Source organism: Macaca mulatta, chromosome 6 (genome assembly GCF_049350105.2).
Source record: "Macaca mulatta isolate MMU2019108-1 chromosome 6, T2T-MMU8v2.0, whole genome shotgun sequence".
NCBI classification, from domain to species: Eukaryota; Metazoa; Chordata; class Mammalia; order Primates; family Cercopithecidae; genus Macaca; species Macaca mulatta.
The window spans coordinates 81,930,778-81,951,545 of record NC_133411.1 but is presented as its reverse complement, the minus strand read 5'-3'; the positions used below and the strand labels follow the sequence as shown (position 1 = coordinate 81,951,545).

Below are 20,768 nucleotides of genomic sequence, written 5' to 3'. Positions count from 1 at the left end.
AGTCTAAGTCTCTTTGTAAGTCTCCAAGGACTTGTTTTATGAATCTGAGTGCTCCTGTATTGGGCGCATATATATTTAGGATAGTTAGCTCTTCCTGTTGAATTGATCCCTTTACCATTATGTAATGGCCTTCTTTGTCTCTTTTGATCTTTGATGGTTTAAAGTCTGTTTTATCAGAGACTAGTATTGCAACCCCTGCTTTTTTTTGTTCTCCATTTGCTTGGTAGATCTTCTTCCATCCCTTTATTTTGAGCCTATGTATGTCTCTGCATGTGAGATGGGTCTCCTGAATACAGCAAACTGATGGGTCTTGACTCTTTATCCAGTTTCCCAGTCTGTGTCTTTTAATTGGAGCATTTAGTCCATTTACATTTAAAGTTAATATTGTTATGTGTGAACTTGATCCTGTCATTATGATATTAACTGGTTATTTTGCTCGTTAGTTGATGCAGTTTCTTCCTAGCCTTGATGGTCTTTACATTTTGGCATGTTTTTGCAATGGCTGGTACCTGTTGTTCCTGTCCATGTTTAGTGCTTCCTTCAGGGTCTCTTGTAAGGCAGGCCTAGTGGTGACAAAATCTCTAAGCATTTGCTTATCTGTAAAGGATTTTATTTCTCCTTCACTTATGAAACTGAGTTTGGCTGGATATGAAATTCTGGGTTGAAAATTCTTTTCTTTAAGAATGTTGAATATTGGCCCCCACTCTCTTCTGGCTTGGAGAGTTTCTGCTGAGATATCTGCTGTTAGTCTGATGGGCTTCCCTTTGTGGGTAACCCGACCTTTCTCTCTGGCTGCCCTTAACAGTTTTTCCTTCATTTCAACTTTGGTGAATCTGACAACTATGTGTCTTGCAGTTGCTCTTCTCAAGGAGTATCTTTGTGGTGTTCTCTGTATTTCCTGAATTTGAATGTTGGCCTGCCCTACTAGGTTGGGGAAGTTCTCCTGGATGATATCCTGAAGAGTGTTTTCCAACTTGGTTCCATTTTCCCCCTCACTTTCAGGCACCCCAATCAGACGTAGATTTGGTCTTTTTACATAATCCCATACTTCTTGCAGGCTTTGTTCATTTCTTTTTCTTCTTTTTTCTTTAGATTTCTCTTCTCGCTTCATTTCATCCATTTGATCCTCAATCACTGATACTCTTTCTTCTAGTTGATTGAGTCGGTTACTGAAGCTTGTGCATTTGTCACGTAATTCTTGTGTCATGGTTTTCATCTCTGTCAGTTCATTTATGGTCTTGTCTGCATTGATTATTCTAGTTATCAAGTCTTCCACTCTTTTTTCAAGGTTTTTAGTTTCTTTGTGCTGGGTACATAATTCCTCCTTTAGCTCTGAGAAGTTTGATGGACTGAAGCCTTCTTCTCTCATCTCGTCAAAGTCATTCTCCGTCCAGCTTTGATCCATTGCTGGCGATGAGCTGCGTTCCTTTCCAGGGAGAGATGTGCTCTTATTTTTTGAATTTCCAGCTTTTCTGCCCTGCTTTTTCCCCATCTTTGTGGTTTTATCTGCTTCTGGTCTTTGATGATGGTGACGTACTGATGGGGTTTTGGTGTGGGTGTCCTTCCTGTTTGTTAGTTTTCCTTCTAACAGTCAGGACCCTCAGCTGTAGGTCTGTTGGAGATTGTTTGAGGTCCACTCCAGACCCTGTTTGCCCGGGTATCAGCAGCAGAGTCTGCAGAAGATAGAATATTGCTGAACAGCGAGTGTACCTGTCTGATTCTTGCTTTGGAAGCTTCCTCTCAGGGGTGTACTCCACCGTGTGAGGTGTGGGGTGTCAGTCTGCTCCTAGTGGTGGATGTCTCCCAGTTAGGCTACTCAGGGGTCAGGGGCCCACTTGAGCAGGCAGTCTGTCCGTTCTCAGATCTCAGCCTCCGTGTTGGGAGATCCACTGCTCACTTCCAAGCTGTCAGACAGAGTCGTTTGCGTCTGCAGAGGTTTCTGCTACTTTTGTTGTTGTTGTTGTTGTTGTTGTTGTTTAGCTGTGCCCTGTCCCCAGAGGTGGAGTCCACAGAGACTGACAGGCCTCCTTGAGCTGCTGTGAGCTCCACCCAGTTCGAGCGTCCCAGCAGCTTTGTTTACCCACTTAAGCCTCAGCAATGGCTGGCGCCCCTCCCCCAGCCTCACTGCTGCCTTGCCGTTAGATCGCAGACTGCTGTGCTAGCAATGAGGGAGGCTCCCTGGGCATGGGACCCTCCCGGCCAAGTGTGGGATATAGTCTCCTGGTGTGCCCGTTTGCTAAGACCCTTGGTAAAGCACAGTATTGGGGTGGGAGTTACCCGATTTTCCAGGTGTTGTGTGTCTCAGTTCCCCTGGCTAGGAAAAGGGATATCTTTCCCCCCTTGCGCTTCCCAGGTGAGGCGATGCCTCGCCCTGCTTCAGCTCTCGCTGGTCGGGCTGCAGCAGCTGACCTACACCGGTGGCCGGCAATCCCTAGTGAGATGAACCCAGTACCTCGGCTGAAAATGCCGAAATCACCTGTCTTCTGTGTCGCTCGCGCTGGGAGCTGGAGACTGGAGCCGTTCCTATTCGGCCATCTTGCTCCGCCCCCTTGTTTTGTTTTTAAAGACAGGGTCTCACTATGTTGCCCAGGCTGGTCTCAAACTCCTGGGCTCAAGTGATCCTCCTATCTCGGACTAACAAAGTGCTGGGATTACAGGTGTGAGTCACTGCACCTGGCCTTTTTCTTTATTTTTATTGTCTCACTGCACTGGTTAGAACTGTTAGGACTATGTTGAGTTGAAAAGGTGAGAGGGGACATTCTTGCCTTGTTCCTAATTTTAGGGAGAAAGTGTTCAATCTTCCACCATAAAGTATGATGTTTACTGTAGGTTTTTTTTTAAATAGATGTCCTTTACTAGATTGAGGAAGTACCCTTCTATTTCAAGTTTGTTAAGAGCTTTTAGCATGAATAGTGGTGGGATTTTATCAAATATGCTTTTTCTGAGTCTACTAATATGATTGTGTGGTTTTGTGCCCTTTATTTTAATATGATGTATTACATTAATTGATTTTCAGGTCTCTTTTTTTTTCTTTCCTTTTTCCGAGAAGGAGTCTTGCTCTGTTGCCCAGGCTGGAGTACAGTGGCATGATCTTGGCTCACTGCAACCTCCACCTCCCGGATTCAAGCAATTCTCCTGTCTCAGCCTCCCGAGTAGCTGGGACTACAGGCATATGCCACCATGCCTGGCTCATTTTTTTATTTTTAGTAGAGATGTGGTTTCACCATATTGGTCACGCTGGTCTTGAACTCCTGACCTCAGGTGATCCACCCACCTCAGCCTCCCAAAGTGCTGGGGTCATAGGCATGAGCTTGGCCGATTTTTAGATCTTAAACCAACCTTGCTTTCCTAAGATAAATGCCATTTGGTTATGGTGCATAATCTTTTTGATATATTGTTTAAATCAATCCTCTAATATTTTGTTGAGGACTTTCGCATTCATAATGATGTATAACCTTGTGTTTGGCTTTGGTATCAGGGTGATACTGGCCTCATAGGAGTTGGGAAGTGTTCCATCCTTCTCTATTGTCTAGAAAAGCTTATGGAATATTGGTATCATTTCGTCTTTAAATATTTGATAAAATTCACCAGAGAAGGCAAATGGCCTGGTCTTTTTTCTTTGATGGGGAGATTTTTAATTACTAATTTATTTCCTTATTATATAGATCTATTTAGATTCTCTGTATCTTCTTGAGTCCATTTTGAAAATTGTAAACTTCTAGAAATGCATCAAATTTATTGGAATTTGTTTTAAAATACTCCACTCCTCCCTCCAAAAATCAGCAGGGGAAGGGTAAGATAGATAAAACTATATTTGCAAAAATGTTGGTAATTGTTGATGCTGGGTGATGATTATATGGGGATTTACTTTACTTTCTCTGTAATTTTCTATATATTTTAAATTTTCTGATAAGAGGTTTAAAAAAGTAAATTGTATTGCTATGGAATAGTAACAATTAGAAAATTCCAATTTAATCAAGATACCATTTATGATAAACTCACCTCATATGCTACAGGAATATATATTATTCTATGTATTTTTATATAGCAATCATGTGATATGTGCCAATTATATATGTACCTATATATTTTTGATATATATCACATAAAATTTATATGAAAGCAAAGCTTCAAGAATACTCAAGATATTCTTGAAAAAGAACAAAGTGTAAAAAAAAGAAATTGTGCTAGCAGATATCAAGGCTTATTATAAAGCATGATAATAAAAAACATGCTGTATACATGCAAACATAGGCAAATGATCCAGTGGAACAGAAGAGAAAGCACAGCAGGTCAGTAGGAAAAGGATGGACTATTTAATAAATTGTACTGGGATGCAGAGAATAGAGAGGGAGGATCAGATAGGGACATCTAGGGTAACCTACATATTCTATTTCTTAACCTAAAAACTAGATTCATAGGTTTTATTCTTTTTCTTCTTTTTGAACATTTTTATGATGAAAATATCAAAAAAGTCTCAAACGCAGAAAAAACATGAATACAATAAACACGTATAAAACTATCACTCAGATTTAACAGCTGTTAACATTTTACTGTATATGCTTCATTACAAGTGAAACATTTTAAATTATAAATATCAAGATACTTAGCCATTCCACAGAGGATTTCAGTATGCATTTAAAAATAAGGCCATTTTCCCACTTCATCACAGTAACATTTTCATAGCTAACAAAATTAATGGTAATTCCTTAACTTTTTATCTTGGAATTTTCAAAACTGCAAAAGGTGAAAAAATAGTACAATGAACACCTATATACCCTGACCTAGATTCATCAATTAATATCCTGCTACATTTGATTTCTTCCCCAACTTCCATGTATGTATGTGTGCATGAGTGTATACACACACACGCACACATACATACACACACACCCCTTTCCCCTCCTTTTGGCTAAACCATGTTAAAGTAAGTTGCTGTGGACATCACCATGCGTTTCCTAAGAATAAGGATATTCTCTTAAAGTTTACATCTTTCTACATGTATATTAATACATGTATTGTGTTTATTAATGTACATAACATATATAATACAACATACTAGTACACATTATATATTATGTATATATTATTAATGTACATTAATATTGATATACATTGATAATACACATAACACATTAATACATATATATTCATATGATATATAAATGAAACAAAAAAGTGGTAAAAAAATTAAAGAATTCTTTTATGACCTTAAAGCCATATGTAGTTGACATTCAACTACATAAAATGGAGCAAACAAAAAATTTCTGAACAGGAGAAACTACCATAAGCAAAGTCAAAAGATAACTAATTATTGAATGTGCATATGTATATAGAATACATAATCAGAGTTCATAAAAAATGAAATACAAGTAATTTTTAAAATATCAAAAGAGCGCCAGGCATGGTAGCTCATGCCTATAATCCCAGCACTTTGGGAACAGAGGGATTGCTTGAGGCCAGGAGTTCAAGACTAGCCTGGGCAACATAGTGAGACCTCATCTCAACAAAAAATAAAAAGTTAGCCAGACTTAGTGGCATGTGCCTATTGTCCTAGGTCTTCAAAGGCTGAGGTGAGAGGACCACTTGAGTCCAGGAGGGTGAGGCTATAATGAGTTATTATTGTGCTACTGGACTCCAGCCTGAGTGACAGAGTGAGACCCTGTCTCAAAAAAAAAGAAAAGATATGCAACTAATTTTTCATAAAAGGAATACAAATTAATGCTATACTGTATTACCTCAGATTGACAAATACAAAAGTTTAGTAATACACTGTGTTAGCACAGTTTCAGTACGGTAATACACACATATTTGTGGTGGAAGTGTGAATTGACAGAAACACCATGGAGGGTAATTTGGCAATTCATAAAAATCACACATGCATATATTCTTTTGTGCTATGTGTAGTTGGTGAAACAATTCCACTTGTAGGAATCTCTTCTACAGTTATACTTGCACATATAGAAAGTTATAAAATACAAAGTTATTCCCTACTTTACTAGTAATGTTTGTAAAAATAAAAGACTACAAATAACATATATTTATCTATAAACTTTTTGGCTGGTTCAATAAATTACATTATATCCACACACACAGGCATACAAAGAATGAAGATCTTTAATTACCTATACAGAAAGAGCTCCAAGTTATATTAACTGAAAAAAAAAAATCCAAATACCAAAACAATTTCTCCCATTGGGGTTAAACAAAAGAAAGGTGAAGAGGAACATGTACATTATTTTGGCTTTATATGCCTATTATATGCATGTGAAATAGAAACCTGGATGGTAGGAGCAACAGAATAGAAGGGAGATTATTCCATACTCTTTTGTAGTTTAAAAATAATATATATTGAAATATTAAATAAAAATGACATTCAAATGATTTTCTTTGAAACAGAAAGTTAAAAGGTCATTAAATTACACATATCAAAAGAAACAGGAAACATACCTTTGTGGCTTCCATTATAATTTTGTTAATTTTCTCTTTATCTAATCCTTCCATTCCTGCTTTATTATCATTAAGTCCCATCCTAAGCAGAAGATCATCTTTGTAACTGTCACATTTCTCCTTTATGCTATCCATGGTATAAACTTATCTGAAAAAGTATAAAGATAAACACTGCTTTTAAAACCATCTGTGGCCAGATGTGGTGGCTCATGCCTGTAATCCGACCACTTTGGGAGGCCGAGGCGGGCAGACTGAGCTCAGGAGTTCGAGACCAGCCTGGGTAACATGGTGGAACCCTGTCTCTACTAAAATACAAACAAAATTAGCCAGGTGTGACAGTGTGCGCCTGTACTCCCAGCTACTAGGGAGGCTGAGGCAGAAGAATTGCTTGAATCCAGGAGGCAGAGGTTGCAGTGAGCCGAGACTGCACTACTGCACTACTGCACTCCAGCCTGGGCGACAGAGCGAGACTCTGTCTCCAAAAAACAAACAAAAAAACAGAGAAAAACTCCAAAAAACATGTGGGGGGTAGGGGGACAGGAGCACCACATACATCCATTATGCATCAATAAAAAAGTTTTTAAAACGTTAAATGGTATAGAAATCAGCAAAACAAAATTTTTAAATGACAGTTAAGAATTTTTAGCTACTAAAAATTATTACTCAGACTTTAAAAATTACAGTTGACTCTTAGACAACACGGGTTTGAACTGAGAGCATCCACTTATATTTGAATTTCTTCCGCCTCTGCCACCCTTAAGACAGAAAGACCAACTCCATTGCTTTCTCTTCCTTAGTTTATTCAACATGAAGACAATGAGGATGAAGATCTTTATGATCTACTTCCACTTAATGAATAATAAATATATTCTGTCTCATTTATGATTTTCTTGATAACATTTTCCTTTCTCCGGCTTTCTTTATTGTAAAAATAGAGTACAGAACAAATATAACATACAAAATACATATTAATCAACTGCATACCTTATTAGTAAGGCTTCCAGTTAACAATAGACAATTAGTAGTTACGTTCTTCAGGAGTCGAAAATTATATGTGAATTTTTGATTGTGCGTGGGCAGGGTCCCTAGCTCCCGTGGTGTTCAAGGGTCATCTGTATTATCACAAGATTATGATATTCTTGGAGAGAAGAAAGGAATTAGCATTTTCTGCATGCTCCATTCTAGCTACTATGCTTAGGGCACTATATGCGAGGGTCATAACAGCCCTGAAAGATAGGTACTATTCTCCATACAAAAAGATAACAAACCTGAGTCTTAGAACATGTCTATTGAGAAATTTGCTAACAAGTGGCAACACATGTGTTGGAACCCAGGCATGAGTACAGAACTTATGTTTCTACCCAGATTAAAACATGGTATAGAAATACAAAATAATACTTCCTCTACTACACATGTTAAGTTCAACTGCATTTATTATCTACTATATGCAGATCTCCTTCTTAAGGCAATGAAAAAATACAGAAAAAAAAAAAAAAAACCTAGAAAGTTAAGTCACCTCTAAGGTTAAGAAAAATCCTTTCAAATAATAAATCTTTAATATCTTTACATACTTTGTAGTTTACCTTCACATACCTTAGCTTTTAAAGATATTTACAACCATGCAAAACAGATCTGGTTATTTTCATATTAGGGAGAAAAAAATGAGAACTTCAGCAAGATTGAATGAATTGCCATCATAACTGTTAGTAAGTGGAAGAACTGGGAGTTGAATGCAAGCCTTCTTACTTCAACTCTGATGCACTCCATGACATTACAGTTGCCTCCGATTTGGGGATCACGTATACTATAAATAAGTGGCCAGGTGAACAGTTGTCATGAATCTAAAATAAATTACAATTGTGACTTATTTGCATGATTTAGAGAGGGCGCCAATTTACTCTACTCTGCCTTGAGGATCTTCCCTTAACAATGTTGCTTCTTTTTTTGGCACTGGCAAAGAATAAAAAGAATTTTGGAAGGGACTCTGATTACTGTGCCTATTAGTGGTAGTTCCACTAGGAAAAAAAGTATACATCATGGTAGTTCTCAAACTTTGCTGCACATTAGGCCCACCTGGAGAGCTGTGACGCCAACGGTCCTCCCATACCAAATAAATCAGAAGGTCTGGGAGTAGTAGCCAGATAGGAGTATTTTAAAGAGATGCCCAGGTAATTTCAATGTGTCCCAAAGCATAGGAACCACTGGTACAGATGTTGTTTCGTAGTGCCCAGGGGGAATATAGGTTGGTTTTTTGTTATCATTTGAATTTTTTCCCTTCAACTATCACACTGAGCTAATATTACTCTACATTTTGCCTTACGCTTCATTAATCCAATTACTTGTCAGTTTCTAGTAAAGCAGGTGAATGTAATTCAGTCACAATTTCACCATACCTTCACTACTAGAGAGTGAAATGGCTAAATGCAAACATCCTACATTTAAGCTGTCTTGCCCATATGTTTCTGGGTTTGTCATTGTTGTTATTCACATTCACTCATTCATTCATTCATTCATTCATTTATTCATTCAGAGATGAAGTCTCACTCTGTCACCCACGCTGGAGTGCAGTGGTGTGATCTCAGCTCACTGCAACCTCCACCTCCTAGGTTCAAGTGTTTCTCTGCCTCAGTCTCCCAAGAAGTCTTCCCAAGAAGCTTGAACTACAGGCGCACACCACCACGCCTGGTTAATTTTTGTATTTTTAGTAAAGATGGGGTTTCGTCATGTTAGCCAGGCTGGTCTCGAACTACTCAAGTGATCCGTCTGCCCCAGTCTCCCAAAGAGCTGGGATTACAGGCCTGAGCCACTGCACCTGGCTGTTGTTTTTTAGAGACAGGGGTGGGTTGCCCAGGCTGGACTTGAATTCCTGGGCTCAAGAGATCCTCTCTCATCAGCCTCCCAAATAGCTGAGACTGAAGGCACATGCCACAACTCCTGGCTGCCTTGCCCTTTAAATGATGAAATGTATAAATGGAAAAGAAATATTATTGAATGCCTACTCTTTACATATGATATATTAATTGCTTAGCCAAAAAACTCTTGAGGAGAGACCGGGTACAGCATCTCATGACTGTAATCTTAGCATTTTGTGAGGCCAAGGCAGGAGGACTGGTTAAGCCCAGGAGTTCAACACCAGCCCTGGTAACACAGTGAGACTCCATGTCTACAAAAATAAAAGTAAAAAATTAGCCAGGTGTAGTGATGTGCACCTGTAGTCCAAGCTACTTGGAAGGCTGAGTTTGGAGTTTCACTTGAGCATGGGAGGTCAAGGCTACAGTAAGCCATGGTCATGCCACTGCACTTCGGCCAGGGCAACAGAGCAGGAAACTGCCTCAAAAGAACCAAACCAACCAAACAAACAAAAAAAACCTCTAAGAGTTGGTTTTGGTGCTTGAGTCAAAAGAACTGGACTATGGGCAATCCTGGGACAAGGCAAAATTGTGAGATAGGTAGAGTTAGTTTTTTGCTACCTTCCTGCTTATTGATACCTAATTATCATGAAACTTTTGTCCAGTTTCATAGGCATATGTTGACTATCATCCACATGCCAATGACTTACAGGTTTATAGCACCAGTCCAAATACCTGTTTGACATTTCAAGTTTAACATGTCCAAAAGTAATCTTTTCATCTGCCTCCATCCCCTCCAACCAGCTCCATTTACAGCCTTCCTGGTATCCACTGAGGGCAACTCTAATCTATTCCAGTTGCTCATGTAAATAACCCAGGAGTCATCCTTGACCCCTCTCTTTCTCATACACCCACATCCAAACTATCAGGAAATCCTGTGAGCTCTGCTTTCAAAATCACCTTGAATTTATTCAGGTTACTAGTTAAAAATATAAGGCACAGCTGGGAGCAGTGACTCATGCCTATAATCCCAGCACTTTGGGAGGCCGAGGTGGGTGGATCACCTGAAGTCAGGAGTTTGAGACCAGCCTGGCCAACATGGTGAAACCCTCTCTACTAAAAATACAAAATTTGCTGGGTATGGTGGCACATGCCTGTAGTCCCATCTACTCAGGAGGCTGAGACAGGAGAATTGCTTGAACCCGGGAGGCAGAGGCTTCTGTGGGCCGAGACTACACCACTGCACTCCAGCCTGGGCCAGAGCAAGACTCCATCTCAAAAATAAATAAATAAATACATAAGTAAATAAACAAACAAATAAGGTTGGGCGTGGTGGCTCACGCCTGTAATCCCAGCACTTTGGGAGGCCGAGGTGGGTGGATCACCTGAGGTCAGGAGTTCAAGATCAGCCTGGCCAACATAGAGAAACCCCACGTCTACTAAAAATACAAACATTAGCTGGGTGTGGTGGTGCACACCTGTAGTCCCAGCTACTAGGTAGGCTGAGGCAGGAGAATCCCTGGAGCCTGGGAGGCAGAGGTTGCAGTGAACTGAGATCATGCCACTGTACTCCAGCCTGGGCCACAGAGCGAGACTCTCTCTCTCAAAAAAAAAAAAAAAAAAAAAAAAAGGAATGAAACAAAGAAGAACAAGGTCAGGGGTTCGAGACCAGCGTGGCCAATATGGTGAATCCCTATCTCTACTAAAAACATAAAAATTAGCTGGGCGCAGTGGCAGGTACCTGTAATCCCAGCTACTTGGGAGGCTGAGGCAGGAGAAGTGCTTGAAACCAGGAAGTGGCAGTTGCAGTGAGCCAGGTTGCAGTGAGCCAAGATCACATCACTGTACTGTAGCCTAGGCAACAGAGTAAGACTCTGTCTCAAAAAAAAAAAAAAAAAAAATATATACACACACACACACACACACACACACACACACGTAAGGCAAACTTTTGCTTTTTGTAGTAATAAAGATGGAAACTTAGAATTTTTAAGAAGGAATTCTAAGGAAAAAGTTTTAGTGTGGTAGGGTTCCTTCCCACCTGTAAGAGGTAAACGAAGCTATATAAAAAATATCACACTGTGATCAAAGTCATCTGGAATTAATCTACCAGAAAATATGCAAAATATACCAAAAGTAGTAAGAGACAAGGGGAGGAGAAAGGCGATGGGGGAAAGGGAGGTGGGGGGGAGAGAGAGAGAGAGAGAAACAGAGAGAGAGAGAGAGAGGAATACAGAAAGCTAAACTAGAGTAAGTTCCTAGGTGGAGCTTGTTTCCTATTTCTAATATACTGTAAATAACCAAATGTAATAATTTCCTCAGAAAACCTTTATATACCTTAAGGACATATACTATTTTAAATCTCCCAAATATTCAAATATTTAATACTTTGAACAGATTAAGCACCCGGCACAAAATTTCAGACTGTGATTAAATGTTCATGTTATTCTCTATAAATTTAAATACAATGAATTGAATTGGGGATATTACTCTACATTAAAGTAGTAATTTTCAAACCAATACACCTTATATGATCTACTTTAAAATTTCCGTTTTCATTTTCATTTACTGTAAAAATACTTTTTTAAATTTCAAGAAAATAAAAAATCACAATTTCAAGACTTTAACAGATTATTTTTCCATGTTCTCCAATTATTTTACACACAGATACATGAAAACATACACTGAAACCATATGGCCACAATTTTTATATGACAAAAATGAAAGTATAGGTGCAACTTTGAATTTTTAGCTTTAAATATTTTTTGCAAAATACGAGGAAAAATCTTTCAAAAATATTTTAAACTGGATTTGAATGATTTTCTCATTTACATGTGTTACTGAGAGAAAGAAATATGAAACCCCACAGATCCTAAACCAAGAGTATATACGCTAAAAGAAAACTCAAGTTTCTCACCAGAGACAGAAGGCCTGCCTTCTGAGAACCATGCATGTATTCTCTTCTACCATGTATGTATTGCCTTTCTCCTTTTTAAAATTCATTTAATTGGTTCTAATGAAGAAGAATGGGACAGAGGGAAATTTAAAAACCTATACTCTACTTCATCCTAAAGACATTAAATTCATTCTTATAGAACAGTAAGCGGAAATTATCTTATTTTGACAGGATGAATAATATTCTGATATAAACATATTACCTACAGTGTCAATTCAAAGGTAAATTCCCCAAGCCCCAAGCTTTTTTTTTTTTTCTGAGACAGAAGACGGAGTTTCGGTCTTGTTGCCCAGGCTGGAGAGCAATGGCACAATATTGGCTCACAGCAACCTCTGCCTCCCAGGTTCAAGCGATTCTCCTGCCTCAGCCTCCCGAGTAGCTGGGGAGCTGGGATTACAGGCATGCGCCACCAGGCATGGCTAATTTTGTATTTTTAGTAGAGACGGGGTTTCTCCATGTTGTTCAGGCTGGTCTCAAACTCCTGACCTCAGGTGATCCGCCCACCTCAGTCTCCTAAAGTGCTGGGATTACAGGCGTGAGCCACTGTGCCCAGCCTCCAAGTTTTTAAGTTTCTATTTGGATGATGAGGTGCATATTTTATAAAAAGCCTTCCAGGTTCTTTAACAATGAAAACTTTAACTCAGAAATAAACATACTCAAGACATTTAATAAGTGTGAAAATCTAACTTTTTATCTTATAGGAGTTGATTGTTTCTTGGAATGTTGATCAACATGAAGGAGATAGGCTGGGAGTTTCTTTGGGCGCTAGTTATAGGCAAAAATATCTATCTATATAAAAGTGATGCTAAACAGACTAATTTTGTTTCATTGAAGTGCACAGGTCTTAAGGGACAGTTCATACTAATGTCCTTAGAAAAGGAGAAAACATTTCTCCTGGCTCAGGGTTGTGATTACAGCACTTTGGGAGGCCACGATGGAAGGATCATTTCAGGTTAAGAACTCAAGACCAGCATGGGCAACATCCTGAGACCCTGTCTACACAAAAAAACAGCCAGATGTGTTGACATGTGCCTGTAGTCCCAGCTCCTCGGGAGGCTGAGACAGGAGGATCACTTGAGCCCAGGAGTTCGAGGCCATGGTGAGCCATGATTATGCCACTGCACTCCAGCCTGGGCGGCAGAGCAAGACTTTTTAAGAGACAGGGCGACGAAGCCTGTGTCTTCTAAAAAAAAAAAAAAAAAAAAAAAAAAACAGGCCGGGCGCGGTGGCTCAAGCCTGTAATCCCAGCACTTTGGGAGGCCGAAACGGGCGGATCACGAGGTCAGGAGATCGAGACCATCCTGGCTAACATGGTGAAACCCCGTCTCTACTAAAAATACAAAAAGCTAGCCGGGCGTGGTGGCGGGCGCCTGTAGTCCCAGCTACTCGGGAGGCTGAGGCAGGAGAATGGCGTGAACCTGGGAGGCGGAGCTTGCAGTGAGCTGAGATCCGGCCACTGCACTCCAGCCTGGGCACAGAGCGAGACTCTGTCTCAAAAAAACAAAACAAAACAAAAAAAACAAATTACAACAGAAGCCAGGATAATAGGGTAGGGTTACACTACAAATAAGAAATTGAGATACTGTGCTATTTATCTCTACACTACACTCCACACTATTGGAAGGAAAATATCTAATAAAATCAAAAAGAGTTGTGTAAGCTATTATTATTTTCCTGTCCTGGAAAAATGATCCTTTCAATTGTCCCCTTTGCCAAACTGCTCCTAAGTTTCTTCTGCCTTCTAACCGTGATATTGTTTCTTGATCCACTGCTCCTGACTTTTTAGTTTTCTTACAGCTCTAATAGTGTATGGCAGGGGTTTAAAACTCCTTAGCAACATAACCCCGTTCAAATGAAATTTTAGATAAAAATCTCAAGTATTTCCCTATATCTCTGTTCTACTAATGTTACTCTACAGCTCTTCTATAATTTTTTCATATGTATTCTATCACTAATTTAAAAGAATAAATGGGTAACCTACAAAAAAGGGAAAGCTCATAGTAAACTTCATTTATTTGATTCTCCAAATTCCTTCGAAATATTTATGTGAGTAGGGTGTGGTGGCTTATGCCTATAATCCCAGCCCTTTGGGGGGCCGAGGTGGGAGGATTGCTTGAGCCCAGGGTTTTGAGACCAGCCTGGGCAACACTGTGAGACCCCTGTCTCTACAAAAAAAATTTAAAGAGTAGCTTGGCTGTCCCAGCTACTTAGGAGGCTGAAGTAGGATCATCTCTCAGGCCTAGTAGGTCTAGGCTGCAGTAAACCATGATAGTGCCATTGCATTCCAGTCTGGGTGACAGAGACACTCTTTCTCAAAAAAAGAAAAGAAACAGAAAAAGAAATACTTGTGTGAACACTAACATACATTGCGATTGTTACCAACTCAAAGACTGCCAATAACAGTTGTTTACTACTGATGAATTTTAAAAGATGGTTTCCACAGCAAATAAGCTCTGAAAATCATTATTCTATTTTCTTCCTAGTCATATCATACATGCCTAAATACCAAAAACAAAAAAAATTAAACATCCCAAAAACACTGCTTTGGGACTTGCCAAACATGATTAAAAAACATCAGCAAGAGGTTGTGGTCTTGGAGTGATTAAGCCAAAATGACTTAGAAACATAATCACATACCTTCCCCCTGCCCAATAACTTGAAGAAAAAAAAATCCTTAATAATCTTTTTTTCTTTTAAGATTACACTGTTAAAAAGAGCTTTACTTTTAAAATATTGACAGTCCATTTGGAAACTATTATTAACAAATAACTACACTATAAAAATACACTTAAACAGCCGGGCACGTTGGCTCACACCTATAATCCCTGCACTTTGGGAGGCTGAGGTGGGTGAATCACCTGAGATCAGGAGTTTGAGACCAGCCTGGCCAACATGATGAAACCCCACCTTTACTAAAAATATAAAAAACTGGCTGGGCATGGTGGCGTACCCTGTAATCCCAGCTACTCAGGATGCTGAGGCAGGAGAACTGCTTGAACTCGGGAAGTGGAGGTTGCAGTGAGCTGAGATCGCACTGCTGCATTCCAGCCTAGGCAACAAGGGCACAACTCCATCTCAAAAATAAATAAATAAATAAATAAATAAATAAATAATAGAACCACTGAAACATATATTATATAAAAAGCATCTGATAATAAACAACAGCATCTGGGATTTACACTAAATTAGTAAAAATAATTATTCTCAATTGATGAGATGAGTGTTACAGTTTTTCAGAATTTGTCTAACAGGTATTCCGGTCTTCACCAGAAAGCTTGATGAGATGATATCTCTCTCTCCTCTGAGATACTATAACTTGGTTTGCATTCAGTAATTTTTTTTTGACGTTTCAAAAAACACTAATGGAAGGTTTATGAAAGAAAGCATGGGTTAAAAAATATTGCAAAACACCGAGCTAGATTAGTTCATCAAACTATCACAATATGTGGTTTATGTTAGCTTAATTTTTTTCATAAAATAAAAAGCAGTCTAGACTTACCAGTAACTTTTTTTAAATTAATGAGATCTAAATATGCTGTTTATTTTAAGAAGGCTTAAAAAATGTGCACATGGTATACATAGCATTATGAAAATTCATAAAATGTTAACGGTAATTGCCAGCATATGAAGTACTTATTTCTATACTACAAAGTACACTAAAAAATAAAATTTGAACTGCAAATATACATTTTCTAACACTACTAAAATAGTTATTATAAAATATACATTTCCTAACACTACTAAAATAATTACTTTCAATAATACTTCACAGATGCTAGGAAAGCACAAAAGACACAACAAACTAATGTCATAATGTGTAATTAAGTGACCTGTTTCTAACAAATAGAATATAGCAGAAGTAGAAGTGATGGAATGTAACATCTAAAAATGGGTTAGGTTAGTGGGGCCAAGATGGCAGACTAAAAGCAGCTCATGTGCACTGCTCTCACAGAGAATAAGCAAAAGGGCTAGTGAACACTGACCCTGCAGACTGATCATCTGAGAAACAATGTTGGGATCTATCGAGGCAGCAGGGGAACACAGAGAGCACAGAGGAATGAAGCTGGGCACCAGCTTGTCTGGGCTGAGCACAGAGTCAGGAGAACCACACCTGAAAGGGTAAGTGAGAGCCCCCAGGGGGATTCACACTTTCCACAGGGACCTGTGCAAGACTGGGAATGGGAGATTCCCCCTGGCCACCCTGTGCCCCCCATCCCCACGCTTCCAGACTGAGGCAGAGAGCCACTGGGATGTTTGGTGGAGGCAACTCTGAAGTCCAAGTGGACCCCTATAAGCCTTGGGCTCTGGAGCAGATCAGCACCAGTGTTATAGCCCCAGTAGAGGCCGCCACTGCAGTGCCTGAAAGCAGTATTTCTCCACTACTCCTTGCTGGATGGGGCTCAGCAACAGTCTCCAGCCCAGTGGTCCTGCTTCAGCCAGAATTTGGCTGGCCACTCCACCTACCCTTGCCACAGGTAGCCAGGCAGGCAATGCTTGCTAGAGCTTCTAGCCCAGCAGTCCTGTTTCTGTGTGAACTCAGCTGAAGGACGCAGCTTCCTGTCATCCCAAGAAACACCGGGACAGCAAATTACATGACCCTACCCGCCCCTGTCACTGGCAGTCAGGCCAGCAATGCTTGTGAGAACTTCCAGCCCAGGGGCTCCACATCTGTGTGAACTCAGCAGGAGGGTGCAGTTTCCTGTTGTCCCAGTAAACACCCAGACAAGAAAGCATGCCACCCTGCCCATCCCTGCCTCTGGCAGCTGGGGTGCAACACATGCTAGAGCTTCCGGCCCAGGGGTCCTGCGTCTGTGGGAACTCAACTGATGGGCACAGCCTCCTATTGTCCCAGCAAACACCCAGGGGGCAGGGTGGGTGCCTCCACCCACCCCCACCACTGGTAGCCAGGTGAGCCATGCCTGCTTTAGCTTCTGGACCAGTGGTCCTGCTTCTGCCTGAATGTGCCAAGGGGTGCAGCCTCTTTTTGCCATGGAAACAACCAGATAGCAGAGCAGGCAATTCTACCCACCCTGCCTCTTATAGCCAGATGGGCCACAACTACTAGAACTTCTAATCCAGGGTTCCCACTTCCACCTGAACTCTGCGGGCAGGCACAACCCCATGCTTCCCCAGGAAGCACACAGATAGTAGATTAGGGCTGATGTGGCAAGAATGCAGCCTCTCTGCCAACTGAGGACCCTGACTGAGGAAGCTCTGTGGACCAGAACACCCCCCCAAAAAATGCAGGCACAGAGAAAGTAATCAGAGGGCGCTCCTCCAAGACCCAGGAACAGACTAGAATCAAAGCTCGTCAACTGAATCCACCTTATATCATAATCAAATCCCCAAGGGCATCAAAGAAGAGAAGAGCAAAAAAATCCATCCAAAGGACAGCAACATCAAAAACTGAAGGAACATCAGCCCACACAAATGAGAAAGAACCAGCACAAGAACTCTAGCAACTCAAAAAGCCAGAGTGTCCTCTTACCTCCAAACAACCCACTAGTTCCCAGGCAATGGTTCTTAACTAGGCTGAAATGTCAGAGACAGAATTCAGAATATGGATAGAAACGAAGATCATCGATATAGAGGAGAAATACAAATAGATTCAGCTTTTTGAATACCCTGAAATGTGAGAAACATAAAGAAAAACACATTTGGGATCAACTGGAGATCTTCCCAGTAATCCAGAGGATAATTTCTTCAATAATCATGGCATCTAAAACGGCTTATTTTCTCCAGACATTACCTAACCTAAAAACTGAAAAATCAACTATCAAGAAAATAGGGCCCTATATTTCTACTTAAAGGAAAAGGGAAAGTAAAGGGAAAGCATTATTCATAAAAAGTAAGTTTTTATTGTTCTTAGCCATTTCATGTGAATTTGAGTGAACTAAGATTTACTGCAAAATTTGTGCTGATAGTTCTGTTGTATCTCCTGGAACGTTAAGACTGGATATGAAGGGTACAATTTCATCTATGTGTATACGTTTATACTCAATTATATGTATGTACTTATATAATTGAAATGTATTAAGTATTTTTTTACACTATTTCAATCTAAAAGATCTCTACATACTCCAGTATACATTTTGATATGTTTATATATATATTACAAGATTATAATCTGTGTACTTGGCCTTTCATATCCATGGGTTCCACATCTGTGTATTCAACACACTGTATATAAAAAAAAATTTTTTTAATCTGTACTGAACATGTGCAGACATTTTTCCTTGTCCTTATTCTCTAAACAATAGTATAACAACTATTTATACCGCATTTACAACTATTTGTATAGCATATACTATGTAACAGTATAACAATTACTTATATAGCATCCAAACCATGCATCCATGGTTTGTGTGTGTTCCTCTCCAAATCTCATGTTGAAATGTGATCCCCAATGTTGGAGTGGGGCCTAGTGGGAGGTGTTTAGGTCACGGGGGTGGGTCATGGGGGTAGGTCATGACCTATGACCCTCATGAATGGCTTAGTGCCCTCCTTGTGTTAATAAGTGAGTTCTTGCTCTGAGTTCAGAGTTCACAAGAGATTTGGTTGTTAAAAAAAGTGTGGCACCTTCCCCCTCTCTCTTTTGCTCCTGCTCTTTCCATGTAATGTGCCTGCCTCCCCTTTGCCTTCTACCATGATTGGAAGTTTCCTGAGGCCCTCACCAAGAGCGGATGCTGGCCCCATGCTTCCTATATAGCCTGCAGAACCATGAGTCAAAATGAATCTCTTTTCTTTATAAATTACCCAGTCTCAGATATTCCTTTAAAGCAATGCAAATGGACTAACACAATTGGGTATTCTAAAGAATCTACAGATGATTTAAAGTCTATGGAAGACTATATAAAGGTTATATATAAATGCTATGCCATTTTATATCAGGGGCTTGAGCATTCATGGATTTTGGTGTCTGTGGGAGGTCCGGGAGCCAATCCCCCATGGATATCAAGGGATAACTATATTCACTTAATGTAATGAAAATACATAACTTTATATTTTATAATATCTATTTCATTATATTCTCTCTATTTTTGTTTAAGAGACAGGATCTTGCTTTGTTGCCCAGGTTGGAGTGCAGTGGCACAATCATAGCTCACTGTAACCTCAAACTTCTGGGCTCAAGTGATCCTTCTGACTCAGCCTCCAGAGCAGGTAGGACTACATGTATGTGCCACCTTGCCTGAATTTTTTTTTTTTTTTTTTTGGTAGAGTGGAGTTCTTGCTATGTTGCCCAAACTGGTCTCGAACTCCTGGCCTCATGTGATCCTCCTGCCTAGGCCTTTCAAAGTGCTGGAATTACAGACATGAGACACCATGCTCCAACACACTCTAATTCTAATATAGCATCAATGTTTATTCCAATTATAAAAGTTCATGTTTGCTACAAAAAAATTTTATATCAGAATGCATAAAAGGGAAACAAAGATAATAAATATATCATGCAACAATCCAGAGAGAATGATCATTAATATAATATTTTGGGATACTTCATTACTTTCTTCTATGTCTATTTCCTCACATATTTTATACAAAAATGACATCATTGCTATTCATACTGCTTTGTAACCTTTTTCCCCCTCTTAATCATAGAATTATTTTTATTTAAATAATTATGGAACTATAGAATCATTTTTTCTTCCATATTTTTTCTACTTATATGGAGTATAAGTGTGTAATCTATACATTTTAGACATAGTTGATTTCATCCCACATATCGTTTTGCAGTCTGTGTTCTTTATTTAAGACTGTATGAAAGGAAATTTTCCATGCCATCATGATGTGTCTGGGTATCTGAATTTAGTTTGGCCATTTGGGGATGGTTGAACTTTAACTTCGTGCTTCAAAATCTTTGTCTGACAGTACCAATATTCTAATATTACTTTTAATGGCTGTGCAGTATTACACTGTATGGTTGAACTATATTTTATATAACAGCTCCTTAATGACAGCAGTTAGGTTGTTTCTAATTTTTCTCTATTATAAAAAATGCTGTGATGAATATCTGTGCCCATACATTTTTAGGCACTGGTCTTAATAAGACAGATATTTTAAGGAATACACAAGGAATTCTTTAACACTTAAGTGGTCTTCTTACCTATCAGCCTGCCTGGTTATCTATTCCTTTCCAAAAAGATTTTGAGATACCTTATAAAAAGAATTAAAAATTTAAGTGAAAGCAAAACTACCAGGTTAAGAGAAGAAAAGCAGGTATGTATGTCAACAGCAAAGTCCAAATAGTTGATCTAAGAATAAAACTACATATATATACACATACACATGTATATATATGTGTGTGTGTGTGTATATATATATATAAAAAAATATTTTTTGAGACAGTGTCTCACTCTGTCACCCAGGCTGGAGTACAGTCACACAATCCTGCCACCTCAGCCTCTCAAGTAGCTGGGACCACAGGTGTGTACCACCAAAACTAGCTAATTTTATTTTATTTTTTTGCAGAGACAGTGTCTCACATGCCCAGGCTGCTCTAGAACTCCTGGGCT

General features: G+C 39.4%; 1 protein-coding gene and 1 non-coding gene across 9 annotated transcripts in view; one reads left to right on the top strand and one right to left on the bottom strand.

Moving 5' to 3' along the window:
* POLK (DNA polymerase kappa) overlaps positions 1-20,768 on the bottom strand; it is an 88,558-nt gene that overhangs the window by 52,177 nt on the left and 15,613 nt on the right. For 3 of the 8 annotated variants that reach the window (XM_078004881.1, XM_078004885.1, XM_001105220.5), the window contains one exon: positions 6,451-6,598. The exons of 3 other annotated variants lie outside the window; for them this stretch is intronic. In XM_078004881.1, coding sequence (XP_077861007.1) covers positions 6,451-6,585 — 135 coding nt within the window. In that variant the 5' untranslated portion in view covers positions 6,586-6,598. Of the gene's footprint in view, positions 1-6,450; positions 6,599-7,434; positions 7,950-11,040; positions 11,149-20,768 lie in introns of those variants that run through there. 2 more of the 8 variants (XM_078004882.1, XM_015140283.3) reach the window with 2 other exon arrangements.
* On the top strand, positions 15,474-15,534 carry LOC114679138 (U7 small nuclear RNA). Its single transcript, XR_003730816.1, has one exon. It is a non-coding gene; the product is annotated as a U7 small nuclear RNA (small nuclear RNA).